The sequence below is a fragment of the Momordica charantia genome (genome assembly GCF_013281855.1).
Source record: "Momordica charantia cultivar OHB3-1 chromosome 5 unlocalized genomic scaffold, Mcharantia_2.0 BLBB01000005.1, whole genome shotgun sequence".
NCBI lineage: Eukaryota > Viridiplantae > Streptophyta > Magnoliopsida > Cucurbitales > Cucurbitaceae > Momordica > Momordica charantia.
This window is the reverse complement of record NW_028275163.1, coordinates 22,874,863-22,892,919: the sequence shown is the minus strand read 5'-3', so window position 1 is coordinate 22,892,919 and position 18,057 is coordinate 22,874,863. Positions and strand designations below refer to the sequence as shown.

The following is an 18,057-nucleotide window of genomic DNA, read 5'->3' as shown; positions in this document are numbered from 1 at the left end:
CTTTTAATAATATTATATTTCATCCCTATATGTTGGCCACGTATAGCAGATTTATTTTTCATATGGTAGGTTTGTTCTTACAAGAAAGAAAATCTTTCACAAGAAAAAAACATGCAAAACATGCAAAACATACAATACTACTCCTATTGTAATTGCTTTTATTTTCACTTCCAAGATTTTATTATTTAAAAAAAAAACTTTAAATTAAACCTAACGAAAGCAAACGAACAAAATCTTAAAACAAATCAATTATTAAAATATCTATTTTTCTAAACAAATTTTAGATCCTATTTAACCATAAAATATAACAAAATCTTTAAAAAAATGAAGAACTTTAAATTAAATTTAACTAAAATAATCTATCAAAATCTTAAATAAATCGGTTATGATCGCATACAATCTTAATACGGGAACTTTTTTTTTTATCTTAAACTACTTTCACAAGTATATTCTCCACAAAACGTACTAAAATATATATATACATATATTCTCCACAAAACACGTCTCTTAAAGAAACAACGTGGGTAATTGGGTACAAAAGTCTTTTATACATGGTCAATATGCAAAGTCTTTTATACATGGTCAATATGCAATACGTATTGTAGGTTTATTTTTACAAGAAAAAAAATCTTCAATACATGGCCAACATACCATACGTAGGTATTGTAACTGTTTTTATTTTAATTTCACTCCCAAGATTTTATTATTTTTTTAACAAAACAAACTTTAAATTAAACCTAACGAAATCAAACCAACAAAATCTTAAAACAAATCAATTATTAAAAAACCTATTTTTAAAACAAATTTTAAATCAAATTTAGCTACAAAATATAACCAAATCTTAAAAGAAAAATTGGTTATAAAAAAGATAATTAAAAAAAATAAAGAACCTTAAATTAAAACTTTTTTTTTATTAATGTTGTTTTCTTAAACTACTTTCACCAATATATTCTCCACAAAACACGTCTCTTAAAGAAACGTGGTAATCTAGAATTTTTTTTGGAAAAAAAATCTACAATATGTAGCCAACATGCAATAGTTTGTTTTTATAAGGAAAAAAACATACACTACACGTGGCCAACATACAATACGTATTGCAAGCTGTCTCTTAAGAGACAATTTGTAAAAAAAAAAAAAATACATGACCTGCAATACGTGCCAACATGTATACTGCAGTATTTATTTTCACTTTCAACATTATATTATTTAAAAAAAAACAAACTTACTAACGGAAACAAAGAAACAGAATCTTAAAACAAATCCATTATTAAAAAACTTATTTTTTTAACAATTTTTAAATCATATTTAACCATAAAATATAACAAAATCTTAAAAGAAAAATCTGGTTATAAAATGATGAATTAAAAAAAATCAATAACCTTAAATTAAATTTAACTAAAATAATCTATCAAAATCTTAAATAAATTAGTTATGATCGTATACAATCTTAACACCGGAATTTTTTTAATAATGTTTTTTTCTTAAACTAATGTCACCAATATATTCTCCACAAAATGTACTAAAATATATATATTCTCCACAAAACACGTCTCTTAAAAAAGAGACATGGGTAACTCGGTACAAAAATTTCCTATACATGGCCCACATGCAACATACGTGTAGGTTTGTTTTTACAAGGAAAAAAAAACCTACAATACGTGGCCAACATATAATGCGTACTGCAGTTGTAACTGTTTTTGTTTTCGCTCCCAAGATTTTATTATTTTTAAAATTAAGAAACTTTAAATTAAACCTAACGAAAATAAACTAACAAAATCTTAAAAGAAATAAATTATTAAAAAACCTATTTTTTTAAATCAAATTTAACCATAAAATCTAACAAAATCTTAAAAGAAAAATCTGTTATAAAAAGATGAATTTGAAAAAAAAACCGAAATTAAATTTAATTAGAATAATCTATCAAAATCTTAAATAAATCGTTTATGATTGCATACAATCTTAATACTCAAATATAGGGCAATTTTTTTAATAATGTTTTTTTTTTCTAAAACTACTTTCACCCATATATTCTCCACAAAATTATATTCAAGAATAATAAAAATAGTGAGTCGTCTCTTAAAACAACATGAGTAACTGAGTTTTATTTTATTTTTTTTAAATCTCAATATTTCATCCCTACATGTTGGCTACAAGCAATAAGAGGTTTGTAAAAAAAGACCTACAGTACGTAGCCAACATGCAATACGCAAGTATTGTAACTGTTTCTATTTTCACTTCCAATATTATATTATTTTTCTTAAAAAAACAAACTTTAAATTAAAGTTAACTAAAACAATCTGACAAAATCTTAAAACAAATCAATTATTAAAAAAAACCTATGTTTTTTAAACAAATTTAAATCAAATTGAACTATAAAATATAACAAAATCTTAAAAGAAAAATCGATTATAAAAAAGAATTTAAAAAACTAAAAAAACCTAAAATTAAATTTACTAGAATAATCTAACAAATCTTAAATAAATCGTTTATGATTGCATACAATCTTAATACTAGAATATACGAGAACTTTTTTTTAATAATGTTTTTTTCTTAAACTACTTTCATAAAATATATTCTCCACAAAATTATTCAAGAATAATAAAATAGTGGGTCGTCTCTTAAAGAAACAACATGGGTAACTGAGTTTTATTATTATTTTTTCCAATATGTCATCTCTACATGTCCCCTGCACCCACCCTCCGAGTATATGCTCCAACAGGAATTAAACAATGGTAGATTGATATAATAGAAACCTCTGGTAAAATGCCCACCCGTAACCCAGCAGATAAAGTACATTACATAGTCCGTTTTTGGGATTGGTCACGTATTTTAAATCTTAAAAAAATCTGTTATACATGGCCAATATACGTATTGTAGGTTTGTTTTTACGAGAAAAAGAACCTGCAATATGTGGCCAACATGCAGTACATATTACAGGAGAAACAACTTGTAAAAAAAAAGAACTGCAATAAAAAAAAGGCTTGCAATACGTGGCCAACATGCAATACCTATTGCAGGCCTTTCCGATACCTGACATTTTCAAGATTTTATTGTTTTTAAATTAAACTTAACTAAAACCACTCAACAAAATCTTAAAACAAATCAATTATTAAAAAAAATCTATGTTTTTAAACAAATTTGAAATTAAATTTAACTATAAAATATAACAAAATTTTAAAAGATAAATTGATTATAAAAAGATAAATTTAAAATAATAATAATAAATTTTAAATTAAATTTAACTAAAATAATCTATCAAAATCTTACCGAAATCAAATATAGAAAGATGGATTTAAAACCCAAAAAAACAAAAACAAAAAAACCTTAAATTAAATTTAACTAAAAAATTCTAACAAAATCTTAGAAACAAACTAATAAAAAAAATCGTTATTATTAAACATTTAAATTGTAAATCTATTTTTTTTTAATTAGTTCATATGTAGCATGGATTCTAGTTATAATTATTCTATGGGATTCTCAACCAACAAATAAAGTGTTGAATCTCTAATTGGCTAATCACTCATTTACTCGTGTTCCCTTCACCACGACATCTAGACTTAACATCCACATAACAATTCTAAACAAAAATTTTTCATGATAGCCTTTCCATTAATATTTATGGGAAGGTGTCATTTGATTTAATTTTTTTTATCGATATATTTAATTTAAATTTTGAATGCTTGATCAGTTAAATTGAATTTTAAATTGAATTATTTTAAGAGTTTGTTAGATTTTTAAGTTAAATTTAATTTAGAGTTTATTTTAAAAAAATAGATTTCTTACTAATTGGTTTGTTTTAAGATTTTGTTAGATTTTTTTTAATTAAATTTAATTTAAAGTTCGTTTTTTTTAAATAAAATCTTGGGAGTGCCGTAAAGAGATTTTCAGGGAAAAAAAAAACAACTACAAGTCATATCTTCTTCAATACGTGGCTAAATTGAAGCAATGGTTGTCTTTTCAAGAAAAGATATTGAAATTTAAGAGAAAAAAAAGCTAACCAGTGGTTTCTTCAAGAGATGATCATCCCTGCCATGTAAAATTAGGTTGTTGTCTCTTGAGGAGACGACAATCTATTTTGTTGGTGGATAGTATATTTTTGGAAATAGTTCCAGAAAAAACATTATTTAAAAAAGTTCCTAACATATGCACGCATACACATACATATAAATATTTAATCAATTTTGATAGTATAAAAAATCTATCTTTTAAGTAATAATCGGTACAGTTTTGATTTATTTATTTTCAAAAAACTTGCTTTGCATAAAAAAATATACAAAATTATAAAAATCTAGTTTTTATTTTTAAAATATAGCTAAAGTTTAGATGCATTTTTAAATTGGAAAAGTAAAATAATGAAAACATGAGGGAAAAAAATATATATTCTTAGAAAATAAACTAAGGACAAAATATTATCAAACGGAAATTAAATATACTGTATTTTACTCCACGATAAAAAGGCTAAATTACATAATATATCACTAAATATTTTCTTTTGTTTAAAAGATATTTTATTTTATACTTTCAAAAAAGTGAAAAGTTTCAATACTAGTATTAACCCTTCATAAATTTTCAAAAATACCTTTTAAGAAAATATCCACTAATATTTTACACAACAAATTTGAAACGACGTGATAATTAACGTGGAAACGTATTTGAGACGTTAATTTTCATATAATTCTATATTTTGCCATGTCAATTTTTTGTTTAAAATATTAACCGATATTTTTTTAAATGATATTTTAAAACGTTTCTAAAGAATCAAGGATTGTATTAAAACTTTTAAAATGATAAAATAAAATGAAACAGCAAGACTATTTTTAAACCAAGAGCAAAGTTGAGAGGTGTTTTTTTTTTCGTTGGTAATTTAACCTAATAAAAACAATGGAATAATATATAATAATTTTGAATTTTTGAGATAAGAAGAAAGGTATGGCCAATGGGCCGGGATTGGGAAAATAAAAGGCGGCCAGCGCAGTGCCTGATTACACGTGTCGATCATGGAGAATGGTAGCACACAGTTCCGGTGATTCGTCGGGTGAAGTTATCAAATCCCCGAAACAAGATGAATTAGAATAGGCCAAAAGATGGAAAAATTCGGAAGATTCCCTCAGACTCACAAGGCACGCAAATGGAGGTATTGACTCACAGAAATTACACCGTCTGCTGACGAAGTTCGGTAGTTTCCGTTTGCCTGCCGTATTCAACCAGGTTGCCGTTACATACTACGGTTACCAAACGATTGCCGTTTTCTCCTCCACCCCCAACCCCCAACCCCCAAAAAAAGTTAAAATTATTTTTGTATTATTTTCAATTTTCACTTTTTAAAGTTTCCATTTCATTTATATATTTTAATTTATTATGGCCTAAGAAAATTTTCTCATAAATAACACTAACATAACCATAAATATAAATATCTGTACTACCATAATGCTAAAAAAAAAAAATTCAAACCCAATAGTAGATCAAAATAGTTGTCTATTACCCCAAAGAGAAAAAATACTAACTAACGTGATAGGTCACAAACCTACAATCTGAGTTAAAAAATTTCTCGTTCAAAATTAAATAATAATAAAAGTTGTTAAAATTAATTTTTTTTCAATACAATAAATAAGGATAAAAAAATTCAAACTCCTGTCTACTTGATCCAGGTATCAATTATCCTTGAGTTAAATTCATTATTGACTTAAAATTAATCATTTAAAACATATGAATAAAAGATAATGGAAATATAAAACCAGAAAATAGTCTATTAGAGATTAGAATAAAGTAAATAACTTAAAATGTATTATAGTTACATTTTTCCATAATAATAATTTTGTTAATCTATTCTAAAGACTATTGATTATTTTTAAAAAAGTTGTACGTAAAAAAATAAATATTTTATTGCATTTAAGTAACCAAGAATATTGCATATCATTAATAAAATATGTAGACGACTCACCACCGCTTGATGACGATCATCATCAAGCCATCAAAAGCAAAGAGCGTGTCCACATTAGATTACTACTCCAAAGCCCAGAGGGGGACCACTAACGATTCTGTCACGGCATGGAATTTTACGATTGGATAAGAGGGAATACATATAGCACTTTCTTGGTCTTAACGTCAAATCTTTAACGTCGTAGATTTGTCGTTAAAATCGGACGACCGTACCTTCGGGACTTCTGACCCCTAACACGCGCCAAATATCAACACTACGTTGCCACGTCAGCCTCTTAGTTTTTCGTTAGCTCACGTGTTTGTTCGTAGTTTCGACGCTTAATGTACCGTGGTGGTTAATTATATTATATTTCCAATTTTGTGCCTGGTTCCCACCCCCAATTATCAGTAGCCAATAAAAAATTACAGGTTAAAAAATATATTTAGTACATGTAGTTTAACGGAGGTAACTATCATATATAACAAGGTAGTCCATAATAACAATTAATCCCTTAAACTTTAATCTCTATAATTAAAATTTATAATAATTTAATTCCTACCCTAAAACATCTATATTGATTTTTATTATATAATGATTTAATTTTTGTAATTTATAAATATATTTGATCCCTCATCGATTTATCGATGCACACATATAAAATACTCCACAAAATTTTGTATTATACTAACTAAATTATTACAAATTTTAAATTATAAAAATTAAATTATTACATATTAATATTTGAAGATTAAATGATTTCATACTAAAGTTTAATAACTAAATTATTATTTTAATAAAACAACAAAACAATTACTTTTTAAATAAAATAAAAATAAAAAAAAGAGAAAGAAATCTATCCAAATCTACTATGCATCAAAAGGTACCTACTGAAATAAAAAATTATATATATTATATAATAAAGTCAACGAGAATGGTAAGGTCTCGTTGAAATTTATAAAATATTTACGAATATTTTAATATCAGAATTGTAAGAACGTAACCTAACAAACCATGCATGATATATCTTCATGGGACGAAAGAAACTTTTGTACAGCTCCTGATACGGTACTGAAAACATAAGGTGAGAATGGCCAAGAAGAAAATAAGTAATCAACTGATCAAAGAGCTCTGCAAATATATAAAACCCTCTATCTTTTTGTTTGGTTTTCTTTATCAATTCTCTCCTAACAAGAGATAGAGAGTGAAAGGGTTGGAGGAAGATAAAGATTTCTGGGCCTTCCGGTGAGTAGTTACTCAGATCTCGCCGACATTGACTCAGTCCTCCGGTAACTATTCGCCTGAAAGTATGCTAATTTTTCAGCTTAATTAATCTAGTAATGGAAGGGAAGGGGAAATATTGAGGCTTTCTGGGTTTTTTTTATTTTCATTTTTATTTTTTCCTCGTCTTCTATTTCAATGATCATTGAAGCTGTGGACTGGAGCTCTATTTCTCTCTCTACTTTCTTCTACCTTCACCCATTTTTGAAAGTCGGCAGTTTATGTTGCCATGAAAGAGGAGCAGGGTTTTTCAAGGGAGATCTTTAATTCAGATGGGTTTTTAATCGTCAAGTCTAATTTTGTACTAAATTTCAGCTACGATCTGTTTGAGCTGAAACACAAAACTGGCTTTTTGGGTTTCTCTGTCCTAAGAAACTCCATGAAATTTCTAAACTTGTCGCGTTTTCTCACAGTGAACAGAGAATTACATTAAAAGAGAGAGAGACATACCTTTGCCGGGAAAAGAGAAGCAAGCTGAGGACAATTTTGGCTCCTCTGCTTGGGTAAACGCAAAATAATGGATTCCGGCAAACCTGAAGGAAATGAAGTCCATGTTCAAGGTGGTTCTTGGATTCCGGCGACACCCATGAAGCCCATTCTACCAAAACCGCCGCTGCAGCCGCTGATCTATGCAAGGATGGACCGGAATCAACCAAGGCCGCACTGGTTGGGATCGGAGAGACTCTCCTCCGGCTCTACCAACGAAGCTGAAGCCAGCAGTGGAGTTGCATGTTACGGTGGAGCTAATTCCATGGGAGCTAATGGTTCTTACGTCTGGGAAGCAGCTTCAGCTGGGCAATTCCAAGTACCCAGTGATGATAATGGAACAGTGGCGATGAATTCTATTGAAGCATTGGGGGGCATACCTTTTTTGCAGCTAATGGCACTGGCAGATGCGGCTACTACTGTGGGTGCTGATGCCGCATTGGGTGGCAATTCAAGCGATCTATTCGATTATGGGTCCAGCTCTCAAATTGGATTGGAGTTTAGCTCTATGAAGGGTCGTCTCAATGGCAGCTGCATACCTGAAGCCGCAGGGTGTAAGTCCAACTAGTTTAAATCAAAGTAATTTACACTTGGGATTCTTAAATATGGTTTGATTTTGATGCTTGAATAATTAATAGTCTTTTATGTACAAATACAAGAAGCAATAAAAAGATAACACTGGTGAGATCAGAACAGCGCTATAGTATAAAAAGTGTAAATCTTTGGGGAAATTGAGCCAATCTAACAGAATATTAGAGAATTGGTGGGAGAAAACTGATAGAAAATGGAGGATACTTCCGGTTATTAGTTGATTTCTGGCATGTACATTTTATTTATTTCACTTTCCAGCATTCTGTGAAGTTCTTCCATTGTTTTTCTGGCTGCTGTTACATGCTTCAATTAGTTTAAAGTCATATTCCTTCTACTTGTGCCATGTAAAAAAGAATGTAATTATAATATGTTCCTATTATGAATAATATGACAAACCTCTAAGTTCATCGTTGTTGACATTCAGTGTTCTGAAATTTAGTACCTGAAAATTTACAGATGAAATATCTGATCGTTGCCAGCATGCTTATGACCTCAATTTTCCATCTGGGACAGAGTCAAATGCAGCTGCTATTAGAATCACCTCCCAGTTTGCACCTCCGACACCAGATATGGGCAAGAGTAAATATACCGAAATGGCGGCAGAAGTACAGCAGCTACCAACTGAAAACATCAGAGATGAGAGAGAACAGAACCACAACTGTGATAATTCAATAACAATTGATGGTGAGAACCTGAGCAAAGATAAAGAACTTCTTGAACCTGCAATACATTCAACAATTACTGTTACATGTACCCCAGATGGAAAAGAAGGTATGCATACTGTTAACCTGAACCAAACACCAGCACAAAGACAGAGAAGGAGAAAACACAGACCTAAGGTTATAATTGAAGGAAAAACTAAAAGAACAAGACCAAACTCAAAGACCCCTGGTTCCAATCCAAGTTCGAGAAAGCGTGTCAGGAAAAGTGGACCCAGTAAGCCTTCAGCAACTCCCCTAATAGAAGTAACAGGTGAAACCTCAGACCAAGAAGTGCTTAAGCCTAAGATGAAGTCATGCAAAAGGGCCATAAATTTTGACTCTCATGCCCATACAAGAGATGAAAGCACTTTGTGCAGATCATTCAATTCAGGCCCACTGGAACAAGATTCACTCACCCAGAACATTGAATCAACTACAGGACTTGTGGAAGTGAGGCTTGAAGAAGTAGGCTCTTCCAGTGATCCAAACTGGTCCATGAATCAAATTCTAAAAAGCTACAAGTCTTTGCCTGAAAAACAAGCCTCGTCAGCTGGAATTTCAGCTGTACATAGTTCTCCTGAGAGAAGACTGCCTACAAACAACCAAATTGAGAACAATACAGAACAAAATGATAAAGTAATTTCCAGTTCTGAAAAAGGAAACATGGTAGAAACCATGCTCAATGATGATAATCAATCATTACCAAGAAGTCCAAATGGTCTTATCTCCTGCACGAACTCCACTTTGACTGAGAAGGTGCAAGCACCTTGTTGCCAGAGAAAACGTTCTCAGACCATCAAACAAGCAGATGGCGGGAGCATAAATTTAACAGGGGCCCATTACAATACATTATCTGCATATCAGTCGATGTCCTGGATTCATTTTCCCCATATTTACAAGAAAAAAAGAACTGAGAAGGGGCAGAACCCAGTCACATCTAGTGCATTTACTTGTGCGACTGCAGCAACACATTTCATGGGGCCAGAAAGTGCATGCTCTATCAATGATCCCCAGAAAAATCACATGTTATCAAAATCCAACCACTGCTGGATAGCTGGAACTCAGTTAAATACTTGTAAAAGTAAAACTGCAGCTGCACGTGGAGGAAAGGACCTTCTGGATGAGTTGCAAATATATGGAAGTATCACGGCTTTAGGTCAGACTGAGAGAACGAAAAAAAGACCCAGAACAACCAAACGACTGCGTGACTTGGCTCCACCAGCAAGACTTGCTGATTGTGAGAGAGAGCCAATACATCCAACTAATCGACCTCCCGTGGAACATGCTGAAAAAAACATCAATACATCTCGACCATGCATAAATGCACTATTCGAGAAGTTGCATGGAACAGTGGCAAAGAAGAAACGAAGCAAGAAGAACTTTCCTACAAATTCAGCACTTCTCAATATGAATAAAGGTCTTCAGGACAGCAGATTTGTATCCTTCAATCCTTACCAATTCTTTCCCAAAACATTAGGTACCACAATTAATACTTTCTTTCCCAATGCTCAAGATATTCACTCATTTAAAGAATTTTTCTTTTTTCCTATACAGGCACTACTTCAGAACATGGCAATCAAATGTGCTTTATTGATGCCATAGTTGAACAATTAAAGCATCTAGACATCAACAAGGAAAGCAACAATTTTGTATACACAGAGGAAGCACTCGTACCTTATAACATGCATAATCAGGAGCAGAATGCCATTGTCATTTATGGAAGAGATGGAACTATTGTGCCATTTAATCCTATAAAGAAACGACGCCCACGGCCTAAAGTCGAGCTTGATGAAGAGACTGGTAGAGTATGGAAGCTTCTGATGGGAAATATAAACAGCGAAGGCATTGATGGAACAGATGAAGAAAAGATCAAATGGTGGGAAGAAGAGAGGAGGGTGTTTAGAGGGCGAGCAGATTCATTTATTGCTCGGATGCATCTTGTTCAAGGTACAACATAAATTATTCAACTCTTAACCAACCACTGAGAGTTACTTCTTGAACTCCACGTAGACATCAAATGAATAACAAACTCCAATGTATGCGTTAGCTTCACATTAGGACAAGTTCATAAGACAATTGCAATTATGAGTTGTGGAGTATTATAATAATCCTGGAAAACAAATCCAGGCAAGAAAGAAGAGAGAGTAAGAGGAAGGTTAATAGAGAAATAACACCTTTAACATACCTTCTTGTATGAATTAAACAGGAAGTCAAATTCCTCGACTTAGAAGTTTGTGCTTGTGAGTTGTGACATACATTCTTGTATATTCCTTGTTGGAGGGGATTAAACAGAAAATCAAGTTCCTAGGATTGGAAGTCTCCTGCTTCTGCACAGATATATGTATTTAAAAACCAAATTAAAAATTAACTTGCATGAAGGTTTAGTCTAGGCATATTTCACTGGTTACTGTAGCAACTACTTTGACGATCAAGCCGAGCACTGACATAATTGCATTTCTCCAGGAGACAGGCGCTTCTCTCAATGGAAGGGATCTGTTGTGGACTCCGTGGTTGGAGTATTCCTGACTCAGAATGTCTCAGATCACCTTTCTAGGTAAGCTAGACTGTTAAATGGCGTGACCTAAGTAGTATAATTCAAAGTAATCTTTATCTCTCCCCTTGCTTTTACTAACTCCTTCTGATGTTGGCAGCTCTGCCTTCATGTCTCTTGCTGCACGCTTTCCTCCTAAGCCAAAGTATCACCAAGCATGCTATCAAGAGCCAATTATAGAGTTGGATGAACCGGAAGAATACATGTTGAATTTAGAGGATGACATGAAATTGAGCAAACATATAATGCTCCAACAAATAAGTGAAGAGGGCTCCTTGATGAAAAATGAAATGGAAAAAGGTGAAGGACAAATAATTCTTGACAACAATGAATCTTCCGGAAGTAATGCTGAGGGTGTGAGCTCAAACAAGGAACCAGAAAATAAAATTTTTAGTTCATCTCATAACACTCCTGAGACATGTAACAATTATGTGGGAGAAATATCATTGACTGGAACCAGCACTATGCAAGCGTGTTTCTCTGGAGAGAGAGAAACATTTGATTTATTCTCATTTCAAGACTGCTTGGATTCATCAATTTCTCAAACCAGTGAGAGCATTGAACCATCCTTGGAAGGCAACTCAAAAAATCTACCAAGCTGTTCCAAAGAGGCACAGGTAGACTCTTCATCAGAGGGGCTTATGCAGATGGCTGGACTAAATACTTTAAATGCTCATTTCACTATTGATACTTCTGTTGATCAGTCAGAAAACACCAACAACAACAAATTAGCGGGAAAGAAGCGTGACGATGGAATAGAAGACACTTTCCAACCAGATGATCATGAAATAGCCGTAAAAGATTCTGCCAATCATTTGAGTGGCTATCAAATGCAGATAAACCACACCTCGGAATCATTGGAGGATGACTGCTGTCAGACGTGCAATGGAGTTCAAACTTCTTATGTTTGCCAGAACAAGGACGAACATTTTCAGTCTGAACAAAGTACACTGACTGTTGAATCCGACAATCGTACCAATGTTGAAATAGAACTAGATATCCATGAAGCTCCATTATCTAGTAGTGAATTAAGCATCAATGTAAAGGAGCCAAGTTTGACCTTACAGTCTCAAGGCAGTGTGATTGAAGACCCTCAAAATGTTGAATCGCCAGCAGAATGTACAAATAATCTGCATGAAATTCCACCAAATTTTTTGCCAACTCCTACAGAAATAGCAACACAGTCAAATCCAAAGGACTATGATCATTCATTTAGCAAGGAGTTCAAAGAGATGAAACCTGCTACTTCAAGAAAACAAGTTGGAAAGGAGAGAGAAGGTAACATTAAGTGGGACCACTTGAGAAAACAGGCAGTGGCCAATGGAAAGACGCAACAGAGAACTGAAAATACAATGGACTCATTGGATTGGGAAGCTGTAAGATGTGCTGATGTGAAAGAGATTGCAGACGCCATCAGAGAACGGGGCATGAACAACATGCTTGCTGAACGAATCAAGGTATCAATATACCATTGATTTCTAATTACATGATCTAAAATTCTATTCAATCCCTGACGAGTTGAGTATTGGATGAGTAATTTATTTGTTCAGGATTTTCTAAACCGATTGGTGAAAGATCATGGGAGCATTGATCTCGAATGGTTAAGGGATGTTGCACCAGACCAAGCAAAGTAAGATTACTTGATGACTTAATGTCAAATCCTAAAAATAAAAACTGAAGAATAATGATAATGCTACCTTCTGCACTTGAGAATATGTTGAATAGGAGATCCACCAAAATTTTATGACTCGTACATTGGGATTACACATAAATTGAAAATGTGCAGAGAATATCTACTAAGCTTCAGAGGATTGGGACTAAAAAGCGTGGAGTGTGTGCGACTTCTTACTCTTCATCATCTTGCCTTCCCAGTAAGTTCAAAATGAAGCATTGATATAAAAGCTAATTAAATATATGTATAATTGTCACTTGTATCTATAACAGGTGGACACGAATGTTGGACGTATTGCTGTACGACTGGGATGGGTACCCCTTCAACCACTACCAGAATCCCTACAGTTGCATCTTCTAGAATTGTGAGTATGACAAGCCTATATGTTAGCAAATCATACATATTTACCATATAAAAGATATGAGAAAAAATATTCTTCATTGTCCATTCTTAAAAGTTAACAATTTTAAAGAAAAACTCAGTTTATTTTTATTTCATGCATTTATTTCAATTAATGCTATAAGTTATTTCAAACTATATCACTGCAATATAAGCATAATTTATCAATGATTTGCATATTTAAAACATAAAATTCAACATTCTATTTTTGTTATTGTATATAAACTGAACTTTAGAACACTACATGTATTTCAAAAATATAAAATGAGAACAAGTGTTCTTTTTAACTATAATTTAGTTTATAATTTCAGTTCTTAAAGTAACATAAACTTTGAAACTTAATACATACATGGATTAATAATTCTAATCATAATATCTATTTGATATTTTGCAGTCTTCATGAACCCCCTTTATTTTCTGATTTTCACGCTGTTTTAAAAGAAATTAAACTTTCATCTACTACAACACATTATTACGAGAACAGAAATAGATTGATCTTTTAAGGAGGTTTTAATTATGACTGTTATTCCAAATAAATAACAAAAACCACAAAACGTGTAGTATTGCGAAGAAAAGAAAAATATGCTGACCTATGTGGAACATACATCATTTCCACGAAATAATAATATTACTCTTTGAAGCTTTTCTTGCTGCCCCACCCAGGTACCCTGTGTTGGAGTCAATCCAGAAGTATCTCTGGCCTCGGCTTTGCAAGCTTGACCAGAGAACACTGTAAGCACATTTCTACTAACAAAACTAGAAACGTATGCAATTTTTATCGTTTAGTTGCGGAAATTAGAATTTCAAACTAAATTCCCACTTGGCTATAAAATATGGATGCAGGTATGAGCTGCACTACCAAATGATTACGTTCGGAAAGGTAATTTTACTTGGAAATTTTGGTTCTAACATAAGAAAACTTATATACGAACTTAGCAGGATTGTATGATACAGGTCTTTTGTACAAAAAGTAAACCAAATTGTAATGCTTGTCCAATGAGAGGAGAATGTAGGCACTTTGCTAGCGCATTTGCAAGGTTTGGCCATCTTTATCCTAGTACCTGCAGTCTTTCTCTCTCTCTCTCTCCTCTCTTTTTTAGACAGAGAATGTGCACATAAGCAACACAATTAACCAGCTAATAACAACATTTTTTACTAAATTCTTCCGGAATATCTCTAAATCACATGTTAAGGGCACAGACCCAACTTGGTCTCTATACTTTTACAATTGAGTCTAATGGGTTCTTATACTTTCTTGTGTCTTATGGACCCCTATTTAAAAACTGTCTAATACGTCCCAAGACTTTTAACTTTGTGTTTAAACTTTTAAAAAAATCTAATAGGTCCATGAATTTTCAATGTTTCTAATAAGTCTCTAATTAAAGAGACATTTTTTAAAATTGAAGAACATGTGGACATAAAATCAATAGTTCTGTGTGCAGGGACCTATTGGAGCCCATTTTGAAAGTTTAGGAACCTATTAAACATAGTTTAGGGATCAAACTTTTAATTTAACCTTAAAATCTAATTCTTACAGCTTTAAATATGGATAATTGGGTAACTAATAGACATACTTCTTACATATCCAGTGCAAGGCTTGGCCTTCCAGCACCAGAAGATAAAAGAATAGTCAGTACTACTGAACGCAGAGAACCTAACGATAGTCAAGCTGGAATCATTGACCAACCATTGCTGTCCCTCCCTCCCTCAACAGTATCATCTGAAGAGATCAAACCATCCGAATTAAGCCATCAATCTGATGAGAAGGTTAGAATTGGCACATGCGTACCCATTATTGAAGAACCAGCAACACCAGAGCAAGAAAGCACCGCACAAGCTTCAATCAGCGACATTGAGGATGCCTTCCTCGAAGAGCCTGGTGAAATTCCTACAATAAAACTAAACATTGAGGAGTTCTCACAAAATCTACAGAACTACGTTCAAAAGAATATGGAACTTCAAGAAGGCGACATGTCAAAAGCCTTAATTGCACTGACTCCAGAAGCTGCATCAATTCCCATGCCCAAACTTAAGAATTTCAGCCGGCTACGAACAGAGCACCAAGTGTAAGCACAATATTTGCTACCCTCACTCATCAAGGTCATTCAAATTCTCCAATATATGATGTTATCGCTAGGGAGTGAATTGAGTGCGATTAATAGTTCAGAAAATAGGTTTGACCTTAAATATGTCTAAAATCAACGACCTATAGAGTATCACATTGCAAAGGAAGTATCCTACTTTGCGCACTAATTTATTTCACCTTCTGCAGGTATGAACTGCCAGATTCCCACCCTCTTCTTGAAAAGGTTAGTGGTTCTTACACCTAAAGATCAAACAATTTTACTTTGTTTCTTGGTATGTTTTATGGGGAATGTGGAGCATTGTAACTATGTGGGTATTTCTTATAATACAGTTGAAATTGGATAGAAGAGAACCAGATGATCCTTGCTCATACCTTTTGGCTATATGGACACCAGGTAGAATACCTCCAAAACATTACAAATTACTCTCTAAGTCATGGCCAGTTGAACTGAATGTAATTCTAGAGGACTTAACTAAAAGGCAACAAATTATGGAGACTTTTGACATATGTTCGCTCATGAAATTGTGTGATATGTTTTATACTTGATATCACTAGGTGAAACAGCAAATTCCATTCAACTACCAGAAAAAAAGTGCAGTAATCAAGAACTCCATCAATTGTGTCATGAGGCCGAGTGCTTCTCGTGCAACAGTGTCAGAGAAGCTAAGTCCCACATGGTTCGAGGGACTATTTTGGTGAGACATGTCTTGAAGTGGTAATGCTCAAATATACCTAGTATACCGTATCCTAATCAATACCCCCCCCCCCCTCCCGAAACCAATAAAAAAAAACAGGTACCATGTCGAACAGCAATGAGAGGAAGCTTTCCACTGAATGGTACCTACTTTCAAGTCAATGAGGTAAGGTTGAATACGCTACATGACACATTATCATGTTCTTTTTTAGGCTTTGTGCCATAGCTAACCATGAATATTCCTTTGTAGGTGTTTGCAGATCACGATTCAAGCCTCAACCCAATAGATGTTCCTAGGGACTGGATATGGAATCTGCCTAGGCGCACCGTGTACTTTGGGACCTCCATACCAACAATATTTAAAGGTTGCTCACAGAACATATACCTCTTATAATGTGATAACTTAAATAATAACAGCTTCTTCTTGTCCACCAGGTTTATCTACACAAGGCATCCAACACTGTTTCTGGAGAGGTACTATTCTTAAATTTATTGCTGTCCTCTTATCTATATATGCACCATTAAGAAATAGCATGTAATTTGTCACTGATATACATACGGTTGCAGATAATATATGAACAAGTGTAAAATTTATTAAACAGAATACAAGGTTCAAAATGTGAGAATGCTAGTAATATTTTAATCTTATACAATATATAACATATTGTACAACATTTTAGGATTTACCGATCTAGTGCTTGCATGAATTAATGACTTGGTCATAAATATTTAAAATATTCTCAAAAAATCTCGCAACCTTATCATTCTGCTATCCCAGCCAAACTGGGGTATGTAGAATTATAAATTGAGCGGTCATATGATATCTGAAATATCAGCGTCCAGCATATCTGAATACCCTACCGAAAACAAAAATTTTGAAATATTCTATATTCACTCAAATGTATTCAATGTAATTTTCAGGATACGTCTGTGTAAGAGGTTTTGATCAAAAATCAAGGGCGCCCCGACCTTTGATGGCCAGGCTTCATTTCCCAGCCAGCAAATTGAACAGAGGAAGAGGTAAGGCAGAGAATCAGTAAGAGGAGGAGAAGCCCAAACCAGGGCAGCAAGAACAACATAGCAGTAAGAAAAGATCAACATTTAGTGACACACCATCCAACTCATCACAAATAAGTTAGTATCCATTTGTAAATTCGTGTTTGACACATGATTAACAAGATTAGAATTAGTCATTTCAAGCTCAAATATGGACCATTCATATAAAAATAGCGACCAACACTAACCATGAGATATTTACTAATTTCTCAACCCTAGATGTGAGATACCAGGTTAAATAGCAAACTGCAGATTACAGCGGACTTTTAACCAAGGAGGCTGAAATTTTTCTGAAGAATTACCTAAAGCCTTAACATTCATTTCCTAATAGAGCACGTGTAACTCTTCAAAGAAACATGCAAATTTATTTAGGATACTTAACTCCGACCATGACGATAGCACTCCCCGCACCCCTACTGGTGCAGGCGATTGACAATATAGTTATGGCTTTAAGTGATTGTGAAATACGCTTAGTTTCATATAATTGGATATTGGTAGTAACCTATAATGCAAAAAGAAATGGAATGCACAATCTACACCTAATTTCATAATTGAAGCTTGCACTTCAACTGTCCAAACTTCAGTTCATCAGAAATTTTGCTGAGCGTTCAGAAAAAGATATT

At 33.0% G+C, this 18,057-nt stretch overlaps 1 protein-coding gene across 5 annotated transcripts; it reads left to right on the top strand.

The window, feature by feature from the left end:
- Positions 1 to 6,930: 6,930 nt before the first annotated feature.
- LOC111014286 (DNA glycosylase/AP lyase ROS1) lies at positions 6,931 to 17,584 on the top strand. 5 transcript variants are annotated; one of them, XM_022288960.2, is made up of 21 exons: positions 6,944 to 7,206; positions 7,612 to 8,238; positions 8,732 to 10,453; positions 10,531 to 10,923; positions 11,440 to 11,530; positions 11,628 to 12,144; positions 12,232 to 12,984; positions 13,078 to 13,157; positions 13,314 to 13,398; positions 13,472 to 13,563; positions 14,262 to 14,330; positions 14,442 to 14,478; positions 14,553 to 14,635; positions 15,188 to 15,664; positions 15,871 to 15,907; positions 16,015 to 16,078; positions 16,240 to 16,379; positions 16,479 to 16,544; positions 16,629 to 16,743; positions 16,814 to 16,852; positions 17,300 to 17,584. In XM_022288960.2, exons 2-21 carry the CDS (start codon positions 7,716 to 7,718, stop codon positions 17,416 to 17,418), a joined length of 5,502 nt encoding a protein of 1,833 aa, XP_022144652.1. In that variant the 5' UTR covers positions 6,944 to 7,206; positions 7,612 to 7,715; the 3' UTR covers positions 17,419 to 17,584. The 5 variants fall into 5 exon arrangements, with proteins under 5 accessions (XP_087979870.1, XP_022144652.1, XP_022144651.1 ...); XM_022288959.2 differs by having other exon boundaries at positions 6,945 to 7,162; positions 11,628 to 12,984; XM_022288957.2 differs by having other exon boundaries at positions 6,945 to 7,206; positions 11,628 to 12,984.
- The last annotated feature ends 473 nt before the right edge of the window (positions 17,585 to 18,057 follow it).